The sequence below is a fragment of the Neofelis nebulosa genome, chromosome 7 (genome assembly GCF_028018385.1).
Source record: "Neofelis nebulosa isolate mNeoNeb1 chromosome 7, mNeoNeb1.pri, whole genome shotgun sequence".
NCBI lineage: Eukaryota > Metazoa > Chordata > Mammalia > Carnivora > Felidae > Neofelis > Neofelis nebulosa.
Window position 1 is genome coordinate 53404319 of NC_080788.1, and position 25870 is coordinate 53430188.

At 34.5% G+C, this 25870-nt stretch overlaps 1 protein-coding gene across 5 annotated transcripts in view; it reads left to right on the plus strand.

The window, feature by feature from the left end:
- DMXL2 (Dmx like 2) overlaps positions 1 to 25870 on the plus strand; it is a 151861-nt gene that overhangs the window by 92677 nt on the left and 33314 nt on the right. For all 5 annotated transcript variants that reach the window (XM_058737729.1, XM_058737732.1, XM_058737730.1 and 2 more), the window contains 8 exons: positions 1432 to 1549; positions 7226 to 7345; positions 10159 to 10386; positions 12495 to 14171; positions 17154 to 17264; positions 21088 to 21257; positions 24442 to 24539; positions 24990 to 25155. In XM_058737729.1, coding sequence (XP_058593712.1) covers positions 1432 to 1549; positions 7226 to 7345; positions 10159 to 10386; positions 12495 to 14171; positions 17154 to 17264; positions 21088 to 21257; positions 24442 to 24539; positions 24990 to 25155 — 2688 coding nt within the window. The remainder of the gene's footprint in view (positions 1 to 1431; positions 1550 to 7225; positions 7346 to 10158; positions 10387 to 12494; positions 14172 to 17153; positions 17265 to 21087; positions 21258 to 24441; positions 24540 to 24989; positions 25156 to 25870) is intronic.

Here is a 25870-nt window from a genome sequence, read left to right on the forward strand (position 1 = left end):
ATGCCTTGCGTATTCTGTTGGGGAAAATGTAATAATTTCCAGCAATGAAGAGAAACTATCATGTCAGCTCTTGGCAACAGAAATGTGGCTGCCAGACTCAAATTACTAATGCTTTCAAGGAGGTCCTTAACCTGTGATTTCCTTTTTCTCTCCTCCATAGAGGTATAGGAGAAGAGTGGATTGTCTTCATTCCCATAAAGGTCTTAATTTTTAAAGGACTGGGTGTTAAAGTCATCTCCCACTTTAGCTCCTTCTCTTCGGGGGCCACTCTCACTTAGCATTATGGTTTTTACTTCATACCTGTTCAAGATTTTTTCTCCTCTAGTTGTGGTTATCTTTAACACAATGGCTGGTAAACAGCAAGCACTGATAAATGGCTTAGGCTTACAAATTACAAAGTTTAAAACTCATTCTAGGTGTGGGCCCAATGTGCTGTATGATTTTTATATCCATGAAGACGTCACCCTTCCCTTCATTTATTTTTTTTTCCTTTGGGGAGGTTACCTTTTGTTTTTATTATAAATGTGAAGGAATTTTTGGTTTCTATCTGGAGAGAGATAAAAATACTATATAACTTTCCTAAAAATTCTGTGGGTCAGCCTAACCTTACAGTTCTTTTATTTCTGTGTACTTTGCAAAGAGGTTGATTTCCTTTATTCTGTAAGATTTAGCCCACAAGGAAGATTCATTCCTTCCTTGAAATCTGTGGGGTAGCCATCCAATTATCTTGACACACTTCCATAATAAGATTTTGTTTGTATTTAGTCTTTCCTTGAATTTCAGCTCACTTTTGTGATTATAAGGAGCCATTTGTGATTATTTTTATCTTTTTTTCTGTATTGTTCAAAACCACGTTTAGCATAGCAGTAGCAGCTCACAGTGATGTGTCATCCCTCCTTTTAGAAATCCTAGTTACCTACATGTAGCTACATTAATCCAGAGATGTGTCACTCAGCTGCCTGTTATAGGGCCCCTCATAATTCCCTCTAGACAGACTGGGAATGCTTTGAGGATTTATTTGGGTTCTCAAGTGGAATTAGGAAAACCAAGTAAATCCTGTACCAGTTACCTTATTACATAGTCAGCATAGCCTTCTCCAGCCAGTCACGAAGACCTGATATTTTTGAGTTCCCAATTGTATAGATCACTTATGGTTGTGTGTGTGTGTGTATGTGTGTATTCAGAAGCAGATCTGCTCATTTCTTTTTATTATTATTCAATTCTGCTACGGGCTGTAGCATCTTTTAAAGCAATTTTCTCTGCTCAGGTGATTTAATGATTTTTTTCCTGTTGCTTTTTCCTTTCTAATTCATCAGTTAATAAAGAATAGAAATTGTTAGATTTATTTCTTATACTAGTGTTCTTAGGAGATGAGGGGTGGAAGATAGGGAATTTCAATGATAAAACTTCATTTTTTTTTCATATTTGTAGTGTGGCTCAAATACACAGTTGCTTCATGTGTTTCAAGAAGACTTCATTATAGGATACAAACCACATAAGGAAGATATGGAGAAAAAGGAAACAGAAATATTTTTTCAGCCATCACAAGGTACTTTTAAAAAATAGTCTTGACTTTGATACTAAAAAAAATCTCCAAATTTATATTGAGGGTGGATCTTTATATCAAAAGTCATCACTCATAATTTTTAGTAAATAATACCTTGTGATTCTGTAAAAATTGCTTGTTTGTGAAGAAGGCATGTGAGTGAAAATTACATTTAAAAAAAATTTTTTTTTTTTAACGTTTATTTATTTTTGAGACAGAGACAGAGCATGAACAGGGGAGGGTCGGAGAGAGGGAGACACAGAGTCTGAAACAGGCTCCAGGCTCTGAGCTGTCAGCACAGAGCCCGACGCGGGGCTTGAACCCACAGACCGTGAGATCATGACCTGAGCCAAAGTCAGATGCTTAACCGACCAAGCCGCTCAGGCGCCCCGAAAATTACATTTTTAAAGATAGTTTCATTCATGACCTAGATTTTGCCAAGAAAATGTTAGTTATGAAACCTAGTTTAACTGTTTTAAAAAGTAATTTTAATTGTTCAATTCTACAAGTAAATTGTTTTGATTGGTAGTAAGTTCCCTGTGGTGTCTTAAGCAAACCATTTAATTTTAGTGTATTTTTTTTTTAATTTTTTAATGTTTATTTATTTTTGAGAGAGAGAAAGACACAGAGTATGAGCAGGGGAGGGGCAGAGAGAGAGGGAGACACAGAATCTGAAGCAGACTCCAGGCTCTCATCTGTCAGCATACAGGCTGATGCAGGGCTCAAACTCACAAATGGTGAGATCACGACCTGAGCCAAATTTGGACCCTTAACCGACTGAGCCACCCAGGAGCCCCTTAGTGTAAGTTTTTAAAAGTCCCCAATAAATTGCTAGAGACCATTGATGAATATAGAATGTAAGACATTGTTTTGTATGCTGTATCAGGAACCTCACATACACTGGGAATTAAAGGTACCACCTCATAATTTCCCCCTCTGATGTGTTGTATTTGTTTTTGTGTTTCAGAAGAAAGTAGTTTTCCATAAGAGCTTTCAGGAATAGACCCCATATGATGTTTAGTTGAGACTTTATTATTTAGCTTAAAATGTTTCTTTTAAAAGTCAGAACTTTGTAATTATAAAACAGTCATGTTCTCTTTGAATGTAGAACGTATTTGAACATAGAACAAATAGAATGCTTTCTTTTTGAAAGAAGGAAAGACATATTCTACTTTAAGAATGCATTTTATATGATGAACATTCTTCTGGTTTACAAAAGGTTTCCAGATGTTTTATCTCATTTGGTTATAGATTGTAAGTATCTAAATGGACATATTTAATTTTCTTGGTATAGCTTGTATCACAGAAGTATATATAGATATTTCAGTACAGTATTTCTACCAAATTTATACAGTTAAGTGCCTTTTCTTTAGTGAAAAATAAGAAAGAATGAATTTTTATCTTCTATGAGGCTTACCTTAAACATATCTTCACTGCTTACTAGTAATTTTTTTCCTTTTATGTATTTTGCTTTTTATTTGAATACTTTTCTTCTTGATAAAGTTATTAGTTGTCACATTGTTTTATTTCACTCTCACTAGGGTGTAAAATTACTGCTTTATAGATTTAAAACGTGCTTTTCCATAGTATTTCACCTTTACGAAGATTTAAACTCTTTTATATGCTTTCCAACAGACCTAGGTACTGTTTATCATTCTACTTCTAACAAGAAATTCATGCCAGTCTACTAGAAAATGCTTATAGGAAGTATTTTATTATAATATTTTTAATTGAAAGACTTAAATTTAAAAATATTTTATTTCCCTCTTTTGACATTTCTTTATGTCATTGAAAAATTATGCCAAAGGATTTCCCAATGCCTTTCTTGGTTTTCCTTTAGATGTTGTATAAAATTTCTTTGACATTCTTCTTGATTTTGAAGCTATTTTCTTAAAAGACTTAATTAGGTAGACTTTCTTTTTTTTCCTGCCCCTACCTTATTTTGTACTTTCTAACTTTTAATTAAAATTTAATTTCTTTTAATTAAGAAAAATGCCTATTACAGACAAAAGTAGAGTGCATAGTCTAAAGATTTTAAGATTTTGTTGCACTTGCTTTACCTATCCTATTTTCTTTTCCTTTTTTCCTGAATATTTTATTTTATTGTATTTTTATAAGTTTTATTTATTTGTTTTGAGAGAGAGCGAGAGAGCACACAAGGAGAGGAGGGGTAGGGAGAGATGGAGAGAGAGGATCCCTAGCAGGCTCCCTGCTGTCAGTGCAGAGCCCAACATGGGGCTTGAACTCAGAAACCGTGACATCATGACCTGAGCTGAAATCAAGAGTTGGATACTTGGACTGAGCCACCCAGGTGCCCCTTGAAACATTTTAAAACAAACCTAGTCATCATATTGTTTCACTCCTGTGTACTTCCATATGCATTTCTAAAAATGACCTTCTTACATGAGTGCTTTTATCACATTGATAACAAAATTCCTCAGAATTGTGTAATACCTAGCCCATGTTAACTTGATTCAGTTGTCTCAAAAATGTCAAAATTTATTTTTTAATTTGTTTGGATCTGTATCCAAACAAAGTTCACATATTGTATTTCATTTTTGAGAGTATTTTAAACTAACGTGACCCCGCCCCCATTTATACTCTCATTATGCCACTTGATGTAGAGAAAGTTATTTTATAGCAATTTCTCTAAGTAGTTACTTGTGGTGTCATTCAAACTTTCTCCTGTAAAGTACAAATTACCTCTGTAGATTTGATTAGATCCAGGTTCAACTTCCTAGGTGAAGCTGTGTCCTTTATAGAAGGACATAAGAAAGAACATCACTTAGGAAGTCTCATTTTTAGTGATGCTAAGATGCAGAAGATTCATATAATAGGTGATTCCAGTGTAATATTTGCCAGCAATCTGCTGTATCATGGTTTCTTTTTCTTTTTTTTTTAATTTCTTTTTACATTTATTTATTTTTGAGAGACAAAGTGAGACAGAGCACAAGTGGGGGAGGGGTAGAGACAGAAGGAGACACAGAATCCTAAGCAGGCTCCAGGCTCTGAGCAAGCATTCAGCACAGAGCCTGACATGGGGCTCGAACCCACGAACTGCGAGATCATGACCTGAGTCGAAGTCGGTCACCCAACCGACTGAGCCACCCAGGTGTCCCTCTTTTTCTTTTTAAAAAATGTTTATTTATTTATTTTGAGAGAGAGTGCCTGAACGAGCAGGAGAGGGGCAGGCAGCGAGAGAAGGAGAAGTCTCCCAAGCATGCACTGTGCTCTCAATGCAGAGCCCAGTGCAGGGCTCAGTCCCATGAATTGTGAGATCATGTCCTGAGCCAAAAGCAAAAGTGGGACATTCAGACAACTGAGCCACCCAGACACCCTGTCTACTATATCATGGTTTCTTCCATTAATGTTTTTTACTCCATTATTTCATTAAGGATTGAAAAGTTATGTTTTCCTAATCTTACCAGTTTTCATTTATTATCTGGAAAGTATTTGTAAAGAAAAGCTTTCCCTTATCAACTGAAGCTATTTGGTTACTTTGAAATACAGAGTTATTTTTAGGAAATGTAGGGTAAGTATTTAGCTCCTTCCCTTTAATTGGCAATTTCAGAGGAAGGAGTTTGTGCCCAAGTTATCAGCAGGTATTACTGATGAATATGATGTTGTTTGGTTCAAGTTGGTCCAAGTTTGTCCTGAGTCCTTTTGACACAATCTCATTGTTCTTGCTAGTTTACTTTCTTTCAGGCACCATAAGTCATCCTAAGCTCAGGTTACAGATATCCTTTGAAAAAATGGAGTCATCCCTCCAAACTGTTCTTTTTAATGAGGTGTGGTATTTAGAGACCACAATTAGACCTCTAGCAGTGCTCATTGAGTTGTCATTGAATGTCAGTGAGTTGTCATTATGGATTTTCTTTCCTTTTTATTTTATTTTATTTTATTTTATTTTATTTTATTTTATTTTATTTTAGAGAGAGAGAGAGAGAGAGAAAGGGAGAGAATCTTAGCCAGGCTCTGTGCTTAGTGTGAAGCCTGACACAGGGCTCTGTCCCACAACCCTGGGATCATGACCTGAGCTAAAATCAAGAGTCAGATGCTCAACTGACTGAGCCACCCACGCGCCCTGGGTTTTCATTTTTAAAGACAGTTTTTGCTCAATATCACTCATAAGCAAGGAAATGCAAATCAAAACCATAATATCACCTCACACCTGTCAAAATGCTAAAATCTAAAATACAAGAAATAACAAGTGTTGGCAAGGTTGTGGAGAAAAAGGAACCCTCATGCATTGTTAGTAGGAATGTAAACTGGCACAGCCACTGTGGAAAAGTATGAAAGTTCCTCAAAAAATTAAAAACAGAGCTAGCCTATGATGCAATAATCATACTACTGAGTATTTACAGAAAGAATATGAAAACACTGATTCAAAAGGATATATGCACCCCTATGTTTATCGCAGCATTTATAATAGCCAAAATATGGAAGCAGCCCAGATGTCCATTGATAGATGAGTGGATAAAGAGGATGTGGTATATGTATGTATGTATATACACACATACATACACACACACAATAGAATATTTTTCAATCATGAAAAAGAATGAAATCTTGCTATTTCCAGCAATATGGTTGGCACTAGGGAGTATGGTGCTAAGTGAAATAAGCCAGTGAGAGAAAGACAAATAACATGTGATTTCACTCATAACTGGAATTTAAGAAACAAACTAACAAAGGGAAAAAAAGAGACAAACCAAAAAACAAAGTCTTATCTATAGAAAATAGATGGTTACTAGAGAGGAGGTAGGTGGGAGGATTGGTGAAATAGGTAAAAGGATTAAGAGTATGCTTATTTTGATGAGCATGGAGTATATATAGCGTTGTTGAATCAGTATATTGTATGCCTGAAACTAATGTAATATTAATATTATATGTTAACTACATTAGAAGAAAAAATATAAAAAGTTTTTGTTCTGTGTAGATCTCATTTTCGTATATGAAAAATAAAATTGTCAACAGGGAAAATTACTTCCACAATGCCTTATCATAAAAAAATGCATGAAATTTCTAAACAGTCTTTTCTATATCACCACTACTGCCCCTCCCCATGACTTTTAATTTTTTTAATGCTATTTTCATATAGGAAAATCAAGATAAATGTTACTTCAATTTTCCAAATAAGGAGTTAATGCCCCAGTTACTGTGAGGGGCATCGAGTGAAGCGGACTATGCTCTTGCATACTCTCTTCCCCTTTTGCTCTATGTCTTTCTTCTTTTCTCTCTCTCCTTCCCTCCCTCTCTCTGCCTCCCTCTCTCCCCCCATTTCTCTTCCTTCCATTCCTTTTGTTTTTTCTTGCCCTTCCTTTCCTTTTTCTCTTATGTGCCCTTTCTTTCTCTTTTGGTATTTTTATAAACTCATGGTTTTCTCTATAGTCAATATGTTCTAATAAATTGCATTCACTTATTCTTTGATGCTCAAATTGTCCATCTTTGACCAATAGGTATACCTTCATATTGGCTTTTGTGTACTTTTGACATAGCCTCATTAGTCTTTGACAGCTACCTAACTTTTGACATAAAAATGAAATATAATTGCTCCTAAATATCCATTCTGCCATCTTCTTCCTAACTTGTGTATATATCAAGAGATGTTTTTTAAAAGTATCTTTCTTTTAACCCAATAGAAAAACAACTTAAATAAACTTTTCCTTTGAACAATAGGGTATCGTCCACCACCGTTTTCAGAAAAGTTCTTTCTAGTAGTAATTGAAAAGGACAGCAATAATTACTCTATTCTCCATATGTGGCACCTTCATCTTAAATCTGTACAGGCATGTTTAGGTAAGTAATTGTATTATATTTGTATGCAGAGATGATATGAAGTGAATTCATTTTACTGAATGTTTTAGGTTGATTAATCCTTTAAAATGAAGATCCAATGAGCTATAAATTGAGTTGCTGGATTGAAGTATGGATATGCCAAGATTTTAATTACAAGATCATACATAATTGATGAAACAGGTTAATATAAAAACAAACCAGTCATGGGTGTGTTAGACATCTATTAAAAAAGTTTGATCAATTTGTTTTTTTCAGTTAATATTTATTGAATTGTTCTAGGTACTGTTCTAGATACTGTTTCTATAAATCTGTTTTTACCAAAGAATTAATATTGTGCTTTTCTGTGGATTAATACACACTGCACACACAGTATACATTAGCTTTAGCATCACTCTGAGAAGCAGATTTTCCGTTTATAAAAACATGATGGAACATCTGAAGCTCATAAGTAGAACTGTGTAGAATGTTAAGAAATCCAACAATACATTATTTTAGCCATGGTTTTGCTGTACACATTCATGTTAATTTCATAGCATATTAGAAAATCTGTAGTATGAAGCAAAGAAATTGATCATGGATCTTTCTTTTACAACAAACTTTTACTTTTTGAGAGATCATTGTTAAAATGAACTGCACAGATAGCCATACCAAACTGTAGCTGCTTTAAACTGGTTAACTCAGAATACTTAAGAGTTTTCAAAAGACTTTATTTTTTCTGGTGGTTATATTATTCAGCTGATTTTATACACATTAAACATTTAAAATACAAGTCAACTAACATATATTTTTTCATTCCCTTTGTAATTCACATTATCATATAACTGTAAATAGCTGTTCTAACTGGGCCATGAACTAGTGTTAGAAAAGCCAAATGATTTGATAGAAACTTTACTTGTGCCCAGTTGAGCCTAATCATTTTGAGGCAGCAGGAATCCAAAAGTTCTTTCAAAAGAAAGTTCTGAAGTTAATTCTTGGTGTTACATATTGTTTCGCAAAAATGGAAGAATAGAGTGATCTTAAACAAACTTGTCAGGAAGAGAATTTTTAACACAATGGAGTTGGACACAGAACCAGGAATAGTTCTGAAGAGATTAATAGAGGTAGTAACCGATCCTTGTGATAGGACGGTAAGAATGTGATACCTTCTGTCCCCACTGCTTATGAGGGAAGTGTTCCCACTGCTATTCCCCTAAAGCCAGGGCTAGTATAGAGTTGCTTGCTTACTCTGTTTCTAATAGTAGTAGAAGGTCACAAATAAGATTACAGTAGAGGCAAACAAATAATATGCTCCCTTCAACTATGACAGGAAGCATCTTCTATCTTTTGGTTCTAACGTTCACAAGAGATTTAATATAGTATATATTGTCATTCACGGCTTATGCTTGAATATATCAGTGTGTTGAAAATCCTGGCAGAGAATGAAATTATGGGCTTTAAATTTAGATGGGGAAGGAACAGGTTGACTACCTTTCAAGTGCCAGGCACTGAGATAGATAAATACTTTATATGTGTGAGATAGATATTATCTCCAGTGTACTAATGGAATAATATTAAGTAACATGACCAAGTCCCATGTCTAGTTTATCATAGGACCAAGTTTCAAAATCAGGTTTTCTGGCTCTACAGCCTTTGTTTTTTTTCTTGCTCTTATTTTCTTTCTTAGCATGAGATATACATTAGAAAATTGCCTGGTTTACAGGAAGAGGAATAATATAGTTCAACCTTATTTTGCAGATGAGAAAATAACCAGAGATGGTCAGGTGCCTTGTGTGAGGAAACATATCTAGTTAGTGGTAGAGCTAGGAGTAGTGCTTTTTTTCTGCTGAATACTGATGCAAGTTTGTAGTCTCATTCTCTTTTATGGACAATGTTTTTATATTTCTCATCTAGTGGTCTGCCATTCTAAAGTAGATGGATACATTTGCCATCCACCAGAAGCAAAAGGGGATTACTTACCATCTCTTATTAATCTACAATTAATATACAAAGCAAGCATCATCCTTGCCCTTGATAAAGTCATAGTCTAATTGGAGTAGACAGGCACACAAATAAATAAATGCAATTCAGAGTGTCCCTCCCATGTATCAGAAGCACAGATAACTGAATCTGCTTAGAGATTTATATTCCATTCTAATGTAAAAGCTGGAAACTCTTGGGAAGAAGATCAAGGTCAATATATCTTACAAAGCTAGTCAACTAATAATGTCTTAAAATTGCTTAGAACTTTATTTTTTGTGTTTGTTTCTGAAATCATCTTGTTGCAACACTTGGTAGTCAAGAGGCTGGTGTTTTAGTGTCTTCTTTGCTCCTAGCTAATTATATGGCTTTAGGAAAGTCATTATGCTCTCCAAACCTAAGTTCTTTCATCTACTATGTGAGGTAATACCTTGTTATTTCTCAAAGTTTGATTCATGATGCTATGTTTCAGAAACACCTGGGATGCTTATTAATACAGATTTTTGTGGTCTACCCCAAAACAACTGAATCATTCTTTGTGTGGTGAGGCCCAGGAATCTGCAAGTTAATAAGTTCCACCTCAAACTTTTGATATTTTTTAAAGGTTGAAAACATTGGACTAGATAACTTGAGGTTTTTTTCTAGCTTTTACATGTGATTAAGTCTGTCTGTGTGATGGAGTTGGTGATAGTAAAATAGTTAAAAATCTGTCAGGGTAACTGAGCAAAAGTCTAAAAATTGGCCTTGTCTCCAAAGCACTTTAAAAAAAAACCATGTTTCTTAAATGATAACAACGTATTATTCTAGCTAATGTATATAGTGATGATAGTAATATATTTCATAATTTATTTTCAAAGCTAAAGCTTCAGAAGGTATTTCATCAGAGAGTCTACTTTCAGTCCCTGGACAGAAGAATGTAGACTCTTCTCCAGAAACATCTCCTAGTGTGAGCCCCATGCCACATTCTGCATCAATTGCCAATCTTCAAACTGCTAGTAAACTTATTCTGAGTTCTAGACTGGTATATAGCCAACCTCTTGATCTCCCAGAAGGGGTTGAAGTAATAAGAGCAACACCTTCAGCAGGTAAGGTAACTTTAAGACTGGGTATTCACAGCTCAGAGTGGTCTTCAGTCGTGAAATGCACAAACCCTTCTGAAATATGTGCTATGGTGACAATTGTAATTTTCTGGTAATGACAAATATGTTTAGAAATATGTCTTTATTAGAAAGTTTTCTGTGATGAAGATAATCGGCCTGACAGAAAATGATGTAAATATTTTAATGTGAAGTTTCTTGCCTGCACTATGATTTCCTATAAATAGGAATGGTATGATAGTACAATTGTAAAGAACATATGTATTCATTTGCAGATAATCAAAACTTTTTTTTTAATTAAGCCTTTTCATTCATGTTGTGCTAATCATGTGTCACTTTTATTAAATAAGTTTGGAGAGGAATTGGCAGATACTTTGGGGAAAAAATGTAGGATATGAGATTATAGTTTGGCTAGCCTAGAATGATACTGAATTTAACAAGGTGGATAACACAATTTGGAGGGCAGGTATATTTAAAATGATCTGTCACTTGTAGAACCATAATTGAAGAGTTCCTAGAATAGTATTTTTTGGGAACTAAAATTGGAGGGTCAAGCCTATTCCAGTTACTGGTGAATGATTTTGAATATGAGGGTTCTTTTATTCATAAGATAGGTTTGAATTCAGAGTTAGAAAGATGACATTAATGGTTTACTCTGGGCTTTTGTGGCTGGTGCAGATATGGGCCAGTTTTTGAATTTTTCACAGTATTTGGAAAGTTTGGGATGTACTCAGAATAAGTTTATTGGAATTGATAAAAATAAATTCTGTTTTGTAGGGGCTTTATAAAATGCTTTTAAATGTGTTAATTGGCAGTAACACTCCAAGGGAAGTAGTAACATGACTCCTACTGTTTAGATGGAACAGGCTCAGATGTTTAAGTGGCTTTCTCACTGTGCAAAGGTATTGATAGACCAGAACTTGAATCCAGGTCTTCTGAACCCAGTCCTTATCACTGTTACTCCTTAGGTTATAGTTGACAGTGGATGTGTGGTGTTAGCCTTCAGCAGTCAGGAATAAATATGAGGATTCTGGTTCACTGTTAAGAGAATATGAATTAACCCTGGTAAAAATGGTGAGATCTAGCAGTCTGTTTAGCTGTCTGAAAACATTTTGATGGTAGGGGTAGACTGAGGGTCTGTTTTATTCGAGGGCAGATTAGGGACATTTGAATGGGAAATTGTAATGACTACTTAAGAATCCACGTGGAGAAAGACAGATACCATATGTTTTCACTCTTATGTGGATCCTCGGAAACTTAACAGAAGACCATGGGGGAGGGGAAGGAAAAAAAAAGCTAGAGAGGGAGGAAGCCAAACCATAAGAGAGTCTTAAAAACTGAGAACAAACTGAGGGTTGATGGTCGGGGGGAGGGAAGAGAGGGTGAGTGATGGGTATTGAGGAGGGCACCTGTTGGGATGAGCACTGGGTGTTGTATGGAAACCAATTTGACAATAAATTTCATATTTAAAAAAAAATCTATGATGAAAGGGGAAGCTGGGTGGCTCAGTTGGTTAAGCTTCTGACTTCAGCTCAGATCATGATCTCATGGTTCGTGAGTTCAAGCCCTGCGTCGGGCTCTGTGATCACAGCTTAGAGCCTGGAGCCTGCTTTGGATTCTGTCTGTCTGTCTCTCTCTCGCTCTCTGCCCCTCCCCTGCTCTCTCTCTCTCTCTCGAGAATAAAATAAACATTAAAAAAATTGAAAAAAAAAATCTATGATGAAAATGATTAAAAATGGAGACTGAATTCCAGTGAAGGCATATATAAATTATAGCAGATAACAGATTTAGTGATTAAGGATTGACTTGTTTTATTGTTTGAATTTTATTTTAATGGAATATTCACCTTATTTAAACATAATTACCTAAAAACTAATTGATGATTATTGCATATTTTTGTTTCACCACTGGACTCTTTAAGCTTCATATAGATACTTTAGCCAGTGGACATTTAGTGTAAATTCCTAGTTAAGGGGAGTTTGCAGAATTATGAAGAAGCTTATAGTGGCTTTGGATTTATCACATTCTAGAACTTGATTGTTAGCATTTTATTTTATGGTTCTATTGTCATGACTATCTGATTTTTCTTTTTTAAGGCCATCTGAGTTCTTCTTCAATTTATCCAGTATGCCTCGCACCTTATTTAGTGGTTACAACTTGTTCTGACAATAAAGTACGCTTCTGGAAGTGTAGTATGGAAACCAGCCTGCAATGTAAAATTGATGAGAAGGAAGCTTACCATTGGAGGAGATGGCCCTTGATGAATGATGAAGGAGAAGATAATAGCAGTACAGTGAGCATTGTGGGAAGACCAGTTGCTGTTAGCTGTTCATACACAGGTCGCCTTGCTGTGGCTTACAAACAGCCTATGCACCACAATGGTTTTGTTTCTAAAGAATTTTCCATGCATGTTTGCATCTTTGAATGTGAATCTACAGGAGGATCAGAATGGGTTTTAGAACAAACAATTCATCTTGATGATTTGGTCAAGGTTGGGAGTGTACTTGATTCAAGGGTCAGTGTTGACAGTAACCTATTTGTGTACAGCAAATCAGATGCACTTTTGAGCAAGGATAGATACCTTATTCCGAATATCAAACATTTAGTACATTTGGATTGGGTATCAAAAGAAGATGGCTCCCACATTCTCACAGTGGGTGTTGGCGCTAATATCTTCATGTATGGGCGGCTTTCAGGAATTGTGACTGAGCAGACCAATAGTAAGGATGGAGTAGCTGTCATTACTTTACCACTAGGTGGTAGTATCAAGCAAGGAGTTAGGTCAAGGTGGGTTCTTCTTAGATCTATAGACTTAGTGTCTTCTGTGGATGGTACACCTTCACTGCCTGTTTCTCTCTCCTGGGTGAGAGATGGGATATTGGTGGTAGGAATGGATTGTGAAATGCACGTATATGCACAGTGGAAGCATGCTGTCAAGTTTGGAGACATTGAAGCTGATAGTCCCTATGCAGAAGAGACAGTAATACAAGATCATTCTGCCTTTAAATCTAATATGTTGTCAAGAAAAAGCATCGTTGAAGGAACAGCTGTTGCTGATGATGTTTTTTGTTCACCAACTGTAGTTCAAGATGGTGGCTTATTTGAGGCTGCACATGTACTTTCACCTACTCTCCCACAGTATCATCCAACTCAGCTGTTAGAATTGATGGATTTAGGGAAAGTTAGAAGGGCTAAAGCTATTCTCTCTCATTTAGTAAAATGTATTGCAGGTGAAGTTGCAATAGTTAGAGATGCTGATGCTGGAGAAGGAACTAAGCGACATCTTTCCCGAACCATTAGCGTTAGTGGCAGTACAGCAAAGGATACAGTCACCATAGGAAAGGATGGTACTCGAGATTATACTGAGATAGATTCTATTCCTCCACTACCATTATATGCACTGCTTGCTGCAGATCAAGATACAACCTACAGAATTTCAGAAGAAAGTACAAAAATACCACAGGGCTATGAAGATCCTACCAAAAGCGAACCAGAAGATCAGTATTCAGAGCTGTTCCAAATCCAGGATATAACAACAGATGATATAGATTTAGAGCCAGAAAAGAGAGAAAACAAATCAAAAGTAATAAATCTTTCTCAATATGGACCTGCTTACTTTGGCCAAGAACATGCTAGGGTACTTTCAAGTCACCTTATGCACTCAAGTCTACCAGGCCTTACCCGTTTGGAGCAGATGTTCCTTGTAGCTTTGGCTGATACAGTGGCTACCACCAGTACCGAGCTTGATGAAAACAGAGATAAGAGTTATTCAGGTAAAAATTCCCACTAAAATTTATTAAGTTATGAATAGAACCATTTATATAATTTATATAGTGACTCACGTATTAAATTGCAGTCTTTTTATAACCTTGCAGTGAAAAGACTTCTCTAGCTAACAGTTACTGTTAAATAATATGATTAGTTGTAAAAGAAAAGACAGTTGGGGTAGGCTGTGACTTGCACATGATTTCATGAATTTTGATGTCTTTGTGTGTGTTCATGTATGAGTTTTTACTCTGAAAGTTTTGTGTGATTTTAGATATATGTAGTCTTTTGTTTTTTCAAACATATTGACTCCTGTGACTTATTTTAATTTTTATTTACTTTTAATAATAATAATGGACCATTTGTTAGTTTTACTATTGAACCATGAGACTTATAGGGACCATGAACTCAACCGTTTCTAGGTATAAATATTTTTTTACAATTACCTAATTTCTCCAAAAAGTCTCTTGAGAAGGAGGTTTTATACATTTTACTATAATGTGTGTCTTGATTAATTTGCTCTAAACCAGAACATTTTTGGCTGTCTCCTGAAACTAGATTCCATTCTCTTTTATGCAGATAGTTGAATTATAAATGATGGCATTTGTGTTGATTATAAATGATGGCATTAGCAAAGGAAACCGAAAATTATTGATCATTCATTCATTCAGTAAATATTGTGGAGGAGTGAACAATGGCTATGTGCCAGGCACTTTATGTACTTTATCATACTTAATTATCACAACAATCTTCTGGTAGGTAGCTATTATTATACTAAATTTTGTAGATGAAAACACTGATCCTTAGGGAGATGAAGTGACATATGAGATCGCACAGGTAGTAAGTGGCAGAACTGGGGTTCATATGTGGATAAATCGTTGCCTCCCAGCCTGTACCCTTACTATTTCACAAGATTTCTAAATTTGACGGTAAAAGACTGTTCCTCAGAGCTACCTGGAATATCTGTCTTCATATAGGTTTATATACTTAAATCTCCAAAATTTTCTCTTCGTAGATTAAAATAACTAGAGACCTTAGGTTTTTCTATGACCTATTTTCTAAATGTGTTAATTTTAAAAATTCTGATTATTATGATAAATTGTGTGCAATAGAGCAAGCTTCTCCCCAGAATAGCCTTAAGCCTTTTTTGAAAATTTAATATACATCAGAATTTTTACTCTGGGATATTAAGAAGATAAATATACCACAATCCATGAAAAACAGTTTAAACTTTTGGATACAAAACAATATGATTGTCTAGGCATTGTAAAAATGGCTCTTCCTGGTTACAGTGGACTTTCATGAGGTAGATAAGGCAGGAATTAATGTCTCCATTTCACAGGTGGGGAAGTGAAGCTCAGAGTTTAAATATGTTGCACATCTCAGTGAATAGATTCTAAGTAAATGGATTCTTTTAAATGGAATTAGAGGCATTCCTGACTCTTTTCTTTTCTTTCACACCCCATATCCAGTCTCCTGACAAATGCTACTGGTTCTTTCATATCCAGAATTCAGTCATTTCTCACCACCTCTCCTGTTAACACTCTGGTCCAGGTCACTGTCACCTCTTGCCTGGTTATTGACGGTCTCCTAAACTGCCTCAGTCTTGTCACCTCAGTCTCTTCTCACATAGGATCCAGTGATTAATCACATTTAATCTCTCTGGTGCTCAACATACTTGAGTGGCTTGCTATCTCACTTTAGACTAAAAGCCAGAGATCCCTGTGTGACCTGTGTTCATTTTCATTCTACTACATTGGCCTCCTTGCCAATGTACAAAGTACACTACGCACATTCCTGTCTCAAGGTCTTTGCACATATTGTTTCCTCTGTGTAGAATGCTCTTTTTCCAAATTTATGCCTGGCTCATTCCCTTACCTCATCAGATTTCTGCTGAAACATCATCTTCTTGGAAAGTTCTTCCCTGGCTATACTTGATAAAATAGAACCTTCTTACTCCAGTACTCTCTGTCAAACCTACTTTTTATTTCTCTCTATAGCATTAACTTTCCACCAGATACTTTTTGTTTGTTGTTTCTGTGTCCTAAAATATAAGCACTATAAGAGGAAGGATTTCCTCTTACTCACTGCCAAATCCCCAGCACCTAAACTATGACTCACCTGTAGCAGATGCTTGATTTGTTGAATGAATGAATGAATGAATGAATGAATGAATGAATGAGTGAGTGAACGAATATAACTAATGGGAAGTAGAGCTGGAACTTGAACTTTGAGAATTTAAAACATTTTATTTTCTTCTAGAAAATATTATTTGATTCAACATTCTTAGCACTTTCTAAGTGGCAGTTACTGGGCTGGGTGCTGTTAATAGTTTTGCATTGCTTTTTCCCAACAGTGGCTATAGTTTGATTAAGCTCACCATACTTTCATACCTTCATGCAACTTGTAAATAAGAGTAAGTTTGTGGAATTAGGTTAAGATTCAGCCTTAACTCTGGAAAACTAGCCTAGGGAATCAAATTTCAAATCTTTCATGGTACTATATTTCAGTTGAGCTAACCAAACTAGAAGATACTGCCTAATTAATGATAATGATAATAATGATATCATTTTAGATATGTAATTCCTATTTTTTAAATCTCACCTAGGAAATGCTTTTTAAAATTATACTTAGCTTACTATAGTTAATGTATTCTTTATTGGATTTCAAGATTTCATTTATTATGAATAGCTATAATGACTATTATTACCTGTACTAATAGACAATTATGTTTTCTCCAGTCATTTTTCATTTGGGAGTTTTAGCCTTTACACATTTTTTTTGGTAAAGATACATGTTCTATATATACTATATATATATATATATATATATATATATATATATATATATATACACACTTAAGTGTTCACAAAGGGATACACTCAAACATACATTTTGTATATATTATTACTGAATTTAATGTTTATTTCCTAATTTTTTTATTGGTTTGTTACCTATTTCCTTAAATATATTTTCTGCTTACTTTATAGGAAGAGACACATTAGATGAGTGTGGTTTGAGATACTTATTAGCTATGCGTTTGCACACATGCCTTTTGACATCACTGCCTCCTTTATACCGAGTACAGCTACTTCATCAAGGTATTTAACTCATTGTCTGAACCTTTGTGGAACTTTTATTTCATATTGAAATGAAATACTTGGATTTATATTTGTGTATAAGAATTAGCTAAATCATTATATGCATATTTATCATTAATCTTAAGATCTTCTTGTCACATAGTACCCACTTAACCACTTTACTGTGCATCTTTTAGCTCTGTTCCATGACTTTTACTTTTCTATTTCAGTTTCTCAGCTTTTACTTGCTGAAGTCATAGTAGCCTAGGAGTAAACCTGATAAGCTTGAGGCCATAACCCAAAGTCGCCCTGAATTTCTGTGACGTCTGATGTCTTTTCTTTAAAAAATATGTAAATTTTTCCCTGTGTTTTTTATGTTTATCTTAGTATAAGCATTTTAAGTCCTGTACTCACAAGTAAAGCTGATGTTCCAAGAATATCTGCCATCTAGAGATGCAGTAGCTTTGCATACTTGTAGCACATTGCCACACCCCCTGATTTGAGATGTAAGGATTTCTACCAGCTGCCTAATTTACAGATTGAAAAATGAAACTTTTTATAAAGTGACCCGCCTAGGATAGAAGGCTATTTGTGAATAGAGTTGGAATTAGAATCCCAGCCCAGTGCATTTTTCATTAGACTATGTTTCTTTTTAAACCAACATCCTGGACACAGTCTCATAATTAATGCTTTAGTATTGAAGGAATTAGAATATCAGACTTTATAGTTTGTTGTTCTTGGCCATAACACTTACCCTTTACCCTCATAAATGTTCTTTGAAAATTTGATTTTAAATAGCTGTCTAATATTCTGTCATGTCTCTAAACTGTGTTTCATCTATCCAGTCCTTTATTTTTGAAACAAATATTGCTGATTTTCTTTTCTATTTGAATTATCGCTGTAATGAATGACCTTAAAACCTTGCATATAAATATTTATGTGTATATCTGATTATTTCCTCATGTTACTTTTCCATCATGGAGTTACAGTATTAGAGGGCTTCAAAATTCTTAACTCTTTTTTTTTTTTTTTTAAAGGTAGTTGTTTTTATTTTTAATGTTTGGGTTGACAGTTTACAGTATTGCCAGGCTAGTTTTCTAAACTCTGAACATAACTATATCTTAGTATCTTTTATTCAAATATAATTAATATACCATCTTAATTTCAGGTGTACAATATAATGATTCATCAATTCTGTACAATTTTCAGTGCTCATCAAGATAAGTGTTTCACCTGTTCCCCCACCCACCTCCCCTCTGGCAGCCACCAGTTTGTTCTCTGTACTGAAGAGTAAAATTTCATAACTCTTGATAAGTATTGCCACAGACAGAAACTGTACTCATTTACATTCCAAGAGGCGATGTTTGATGATTTCAATAACACATTTTTAACACTTGATATTATCATTTTAAACAATCTGTGCCATTTGGATAGGTTTAAAAAATGTTAACTCAAAGGTCTTTTAAATTTTCATTTTAAATGATAGTCAAATAGTACTGAATCACTTAATAACAATTATGTACTTTCCTAGGGAGATCTAACACACCTCTAATTTCTAAAGCTTTGCTAAATTCCATTTTCTCTTTGACACAGTTAGAATATTGGAGATAAGTGACTGGTGTTACAGGTGATGATCTTTGGGAATAGGTCTCAGGGGAAAAGTTAAGTAGCCAGTCTATAGATAGAAAGGCTAAGAAGAACAAGGAAAAACTGCAAAGAATAGCCTGCTATTTAAACCAAAACCAAAAAAACTGCCTGTTTGTTCCTCTGTTTTTTTTCTTCTTAATATCTTTTTTTTTTTTTTTTTTTTTTAGTATTAAGATATGTGGCAGGTCACTTTAATCTCTGTAGTTACGATTTTTTAATCTATAAATTAGGGGGCTGATATAAATCCTTGTATCTCAAATCAGGGGGTGTGGCTGTGTGTTACAAGTATGCAAATCTTCTGGATTACTGTATGGCACATATTCCTGAAACATCAGCTTTACTTGTGAGTATATGACTTATAACACAGTGCTTATATTAAAACAAACATAAATAGTTAGGCTTCCAAATATATTCACTGCTCTTTTAATCTTGCTTTCCAAACCTAATTTCCCCTGACATACATATGTTTTTTTGTTGTTTTCTCTTAATCATACCAAAAATTGAACTAATTAAATTTCATTTAAGGGTATAGAATGTAACATATTTTATATTATTCTTTATATTATAAATTTGCTGTTATCAAAAGTATACTGTATGCATTGCTATGTAATAATAACTTTTAAAGCAAAGTTTGAGTTATTTGATGTAGTGATTATTTCTTAAATCAGGCAAAGATTTAAATGAGAAAATTAATCTTCCTTTTAGGTTCTGAAAAACTACAAATTGGTGTTTCTTAAATTTTGACAATTTTCCCCTAAATTTATGGTGACAAAGTTTGTTGCATTGATTTTTGTGATGTGATTTCAAACACAGTTGTATATAAATGTTAGTAATGGGAAATTTAAGAGTTAAGATTATTATTAAAAATGGTCATAATAGTTTTTTCTTTTTTTTGAGAGAGTGAGCGAGTGTGTGTGTGTGTGTGTGTGTGTGTGTGTGTGCGCGCGCGCGTGGGGGAGAGAGGCAGAGGGAGAGGGAGAGGAGAATCTTAAGCAGGCTTCATGCTTAGCGTGGAGCCTTACATGAGGCTCCATCCCATGACCCTGGGACCATGACCTGAGCTGAAGTCAAGAGTCAGATGCTTAACCGACTGAACTACCCAGGTACCCCAGTTTTTCCCTTTATACTTTCTAAAGGAACTGTTGTGAAACCGTAAGGATTAGAAAAACTATATTGTAAGTCTATATAGTAGTTGTTAACGAAAAAATTATATGTAGTAATGTCTATGGTCTTATAGCATGGAGAAGCCTGTGTTGTGACTGTCATTGACCTCAGACATGTCTTTGTTTCAAAAACTGGTCCATATAGATGGCTACTTGGACCAGTTTAGGCTTGCTCCTAGGCTCCTGTGGGTTCTTCTGGGCTTTCTCACTTACCTGTCACCACTCTGTATGTGTCATTTCCCTCATGCTTCCTCTTCACCTGCTCTAAGTGGAATAAACTGTTATCAATAGTTAAACTATTGATAAACTTCCTTGTACTTCCAAGTGTGACGGTGTCACTAAACCCATTTTGTTGCCTCTAAGTACAGCCTAGAGCCCTGTCATTCTTCTACCAGGGCAGAACAAATTTGCCATATACCATCAGTATTTGGCAGCTTTAACTACTTTTAACTGAGGTGCTGAAGGCAGAGGAATGTGTCTCCTGACTGTTGTTCCCTTGAACTCTCTTGAAGGTTAGAGTTTACTATAAAACGATACTTAGTTCCTTGGCCAGAGGGATGAATGGGGCAGTTTTCAGTATTCAATACTAAAATTCATATTATGGTCTACAAGCAAGTGGCACTGTGAAAAAACACCCAGAGACACAGGGCCAAGATATTTTATTTTGACCAAAGCTTTCACTGTTGATAAATTTGGGGTGTGTGTGTGTGTGTGTGTGTGTGTGTGTGTGTGTATAAATGACTCAATGTTCAAATATCTTTCCAGTGATCACGTTTTGGTGTCTCTAGTTTTGCAGAGAAAAAAAGCAAATACTTTGGAAAAAAGATGGATATTTTAGTTTTGTGTATCCTGCCATTGATCTTGTATTTAGAAGTTTAGAGTGTAAAGTCCTGAATGATAAAAGACTTCCTTTCACCCATTTTTTTTGCTTGAAATTCTTCTCCAGGATGAGTGAATACAGGAGTATGTGAAAAATTGTTTTTGTTATTTTTGGATATAGTTCTGAAGGTTATTATTTTGCATTTCTAATTTAGGTGTGTCTACCTGCCATTTTGCCTGGGCTTTTCATTCTGAGGCTGAGGAAGAACTAATTAATATGATTCCGGCAATTCAGAGAGGGGACCCTCAGTGGTCTGAGCTAAGAGCTATGGGAATAGGTTGGTGGGTCAGGAATATTAACACTCTTCGAAGATGCATTGAAAAGGTAACTTTACTTCATTGGATGTTGAAGTTAAAAAAAATCTTAAAGGATAAAAGATACCGTGTTCCAGAAAATCTGTAGTGGGGAATTAGTTTGTACATCTTGAGATCTTAAAAATTTCTTAAATAAAAACTTTTGGAGATTCCAAAAACTTGAACTTTATAAAATATGTAGTGTATCAGTTGCCTTTTACCATATATGCTGAGTTTATAATATTTGTAGAATTACTTATGTTCTGCTATCAGTTGAGGTGGTTCCTAGTTTGGGAAAATGCAAAAATCTTTTTTTTTGAGAACTGAAAGTTTGTCACAGTTATGAAAAGTACAGCATAGAGAATATAGCCAATAAAATTATAATAATACTGTACTGTGACAGATGGTGACTGTACTTTCTGTGGTGAACATTGCATAATGTGTAGTATTGTCAAATCACTGTTGTACACCTGAAATTAATATAACATTGTGTGTCAGCTGTACTTTAATAACGATATTAAAAAAAGAAAACAAATCTAAATTTAGAAACAAACTTTGGTTCTTATCAGATCATGTTAATTATATATGAGAATTCTTTTTATATAAAGGATTCTCTGTATGACTAGGTTAGTAAATAGCAAACTTCCTTTGCACACTTAAAATACCATTCCATAAAAGATTTTGATTTATGTGCACTTGAAGAACATATCTGTGGCAGCAAATTAAACATGCTATTAAAAACATTTTTTTTGAGAGAGAGTATGAATGTGCACATGAGTGGGGGGAGGGGTAGAGAGGGAGAGCGAGAGAGAATCCCAGGCAGGCTCCATGCCCAGCACAAAGTCCGACAAGGGGCTCAGTCTCATGACTCTCAGGTCACGACCTGAGCCGAAATCAATAGTTGGATGTTTGACCGACTGAGCCACCCAGGCGCCCACTACAAAATTTTTTAAAGCAGGTTTTGGAATCTGTTTTCTGGTAGATTCCCTTTAGAAAAAAAATTCATTAAGTAAGTTGTTAGTGGAAGCTGCAGGTTCTTTCAGTGTTGCAGAAACTAACCATTATTGGGCACCCTCTGCATACCAGGTTTGTGCTAGTTGCTTTTCATAAATTATTTCATTAATCATTTCATCAGTCCTGTATTACCATCTCCATTTCCACCTGATGGAACTAGGACTAGAGAGGTTAGATAACCAGCCCAAACTGCCAACATTTATAAGTGTTAGATTTAGTCTGTGCCCTTTCTATTCTATAGGGTTTAGGAAAGTGGAATTCTCATTTATTGTTTACTTTTAGGAGTTCATTGACATTCTCGGAAATACAGTTAATGGTACTACATTTGTGAAGTATAAATTTATTTCTCCCAAGAGGAATTCATTCCTCTACAATGGGTGTCTTCAAATTTTAGTGTCAGAAGAATCACCTGTCAAACTTATTTAAAATGCATATCCCCCAGTCCCATTTTCATTTGGTAGGTTGAAGGTGGTTAGGGATGTGCCATATTCATCTCCCTTAAAATCCTGTGTTGCTGGTGTTTATCATGCCCCTCAGATCCCTTTGAAATGTGAGCACAGAGGTGTCATTTTTCCTGTTACATGTAAGGTAGCTGATACCAGTGTTTCTCCCTCAAAATAGGCACATATGTAAGAAGGAATTTATTCTCACACCAACCAAATAATGTAGTTTAGGGAAATGTATATAGGGAAAGTTAATTGTTACGGCATGTAAATAACAACAGTACCTACATTAAATTTTTTATATTCCAAAGCAGTGGGAAAAAGAGGGCCCAATTTATCTGAAATGTTTCAGATGTTGTCTACAAAGATCTCTTTAATTTCTTGTCAGCAGTGTGTTTTGTCATTATAATTAAGTATCTCTGATATGTACATATAATTTATTTCCATAAGATATATTAAAATTGAATCAAAGGGATATGTGAATTTGTTGCCTTGAGATGTATTATAAATAATTAGCAAAAAATGAATAAAAATTTCTCTAAAAATTACGACACATCAAAATACTAAGTTAAATGATTGAAGGCAAGAACATACTAAAAAAGGAGAAGAGAAATAAGCAAGTATTGAGAGTAAATCAGTTTCCATGATGTGGTTTCCCACTCTTCCATGCCTTGGTAGTTTCCTGTTTCACCATCAGTCAATGTGAGCTAATAAAACATCTGTTGTTTTTTACTGTTATATTTCTCAACTTAGTGATTTGCAGAAGTTATCTAAGTACCTTTGAGAAATAAGATACGGTCAGTATGGTACCATGTTCAGAACAATATAATTACATTACAATAATGTTACTGGCTTAATTTTTAAACTTTTTAACATTGACTTGATCAGTTCTGTATGAATTCAGCAACTTTGGTTATATGGCTCCATGGAGATTATCAGTTATGTGCTCAAGACTCCCATGGAATTTCTAAGAACTGAAATTTGTCAGCACTTTAACATAATGGAGCTTCAACATTCTGTATTTTAATTACATACGAGAAAGAAGGTGTCATTCCTTTAGAATTGTCGAAATTTGATTGGAAAAATACTAGAAAAGAATGTTTTTTAAAAAGTATGTTAAAAAAAAACTGGAACACTTAATTTTGTTTGTAGTTTTTAAATGTGTGTGTCTAGTTCCCAAGTCACAGTATATAATAAATATTTATTCAATGAGTTGAGAGAACTTTAAATTGTGAAATCACATATACTGTAGCATTTAGCATTTTCGCTTTTACCAAATGTTATGAAAGGTAACGTTTAATTTTCAAGTAAAGGTCATATCTATTGAATATTCTGCCTTCTTTCTCTAGTTTTCTATGATAGACAGTTATTACTGCCTGGCTTCTAATCCCTTTTCTGCCCCTTACACTGTGACCTTAGAAAATTCACTTAACCTGTCTGTGTCTCATTTGCTTCTAGGAAGTAAAATGGGGGTAATAATAGTGTCTCATGGATTGTGGTGATTGAGATAAGTGAAAGGCACTTAGATGGTGCCTGGTACATGGGAAGTAATCAGTACATGCTAGTTGCTGTTATTGTTTTTATTATAATTACTGGCATACAAATGGTTGTCTCTAGGAGTATATATTGTAAGCTCCTGGAGATTGCGGAGTAGAGCCAACTTTTCTCATTTCCATGGTTACTGTCAATTGTTGGTTAATCGGTTGTAATTCTTTTATCAAATAGTTAATTTAATAGAATATTTTATTTATCATTTAGGTTGCCAAAGCTTCTTTTCAAAGGAACAATGATGCCTTGGATGCTGCATTATTCTACCTTTCAATGAAGAAGAAAGCAGTAGTGTGGGGTCTTTTTAGGTAAATTTCCTTAGTTGTTAACATGATTTAATGGAGTTTTTCTGTGCTGTGAGTCTTCTGATGCTAATGCTTTGAAAGTACTTAGATGTATGAGCTTTGAACTTGATCAAATCAGCTTACTTTTTTGTATCTTGGTTTCTTTATCTGCAAAAAAATGGGCATAATATTTAGGTTAAGTTAAACTTAAGTTTAACTTAACCTAAAGGATGGGATGTTGTTAAAAAAATTGACAAAAGCATTTTGAAAAGTAAAAAATGCTTTTGCTTTCTATTTACATGTATACAAGATATTTTGAACTTTCCTTATTAGAAGTGAAGTTTGATAACAGATATCTATCACTGAAGTTACTATTTTTTAGATGGATGTTTGAGGTTATTTTCACTTAATCTACAAAGGATTCAAAATATTTTAAATTTCCTTATCTGCTGATATTTGTGTTCTGGTTCCCAGGTCACAGCATGATGAAAAAATGACAACATTTTTCAGCCACAACTTTAATGAAGATAGATGGCGTAAAGCCGCTTTGAAAAATGCTTTCTCTTTACTTGGAAAACAACGCTTTGAACAATCTGCTGCTTTTTTCTTGTTAGCTGGTTCATTGAAAGATGCCATAGAGGTATAAATAAGAAAATATGACATGAAATACTTCTAAGAGATTGCAAATCTGGAAAGGTCATAGACGAGAATGTAATTTTTTATCTTATGTTTGTAAGGACAACAAATAACTACAGAGGTTACTGAACGTAAATAGTGGCATGGCGATAAAAAAAAATTATAAATAAATTCAAGTGTGAAACCTAAATGAAAAATTTTATACAGGGAATATTGCATTTCAAGATAAGTATATGCATTTCAAATATATATGTATGAAAAAATGGTAAAAATCGTTTATGATTATTTTCTTCCTAGCCATCTTATGATTCTGAACTATTTGAAGTGTGTATAGGTCACAATCTCCTTCTCTGGTGTAGACAGGCAGGTACTTTAAGTTCTTTTTCTTCTAACTGAAATTCATAGATAAGGAACTGAAATTCCAATTTATACTGTTTTGTAATGCAGTCATCTTAGATGGTAGAAAATGAATGAAGAGGTAAAACACTGCATTTTTTGATATATAATCCTGGCAGCTGATTAAGAGAGAAATTATGAATGTTTCTGATTATTTATGAGCTCTTTCTCTTAGGATACTTAATATCATTCTGAACAATCCTAAAAGGTGAAGGAAAAATACTAGATATAACTGGAATGTACTACATGATAGAATAAATAGGAAATATCCAATAAAGAGAAATTCTTTACATTTAGAATTGGTCATATTTTCAAAATTATCT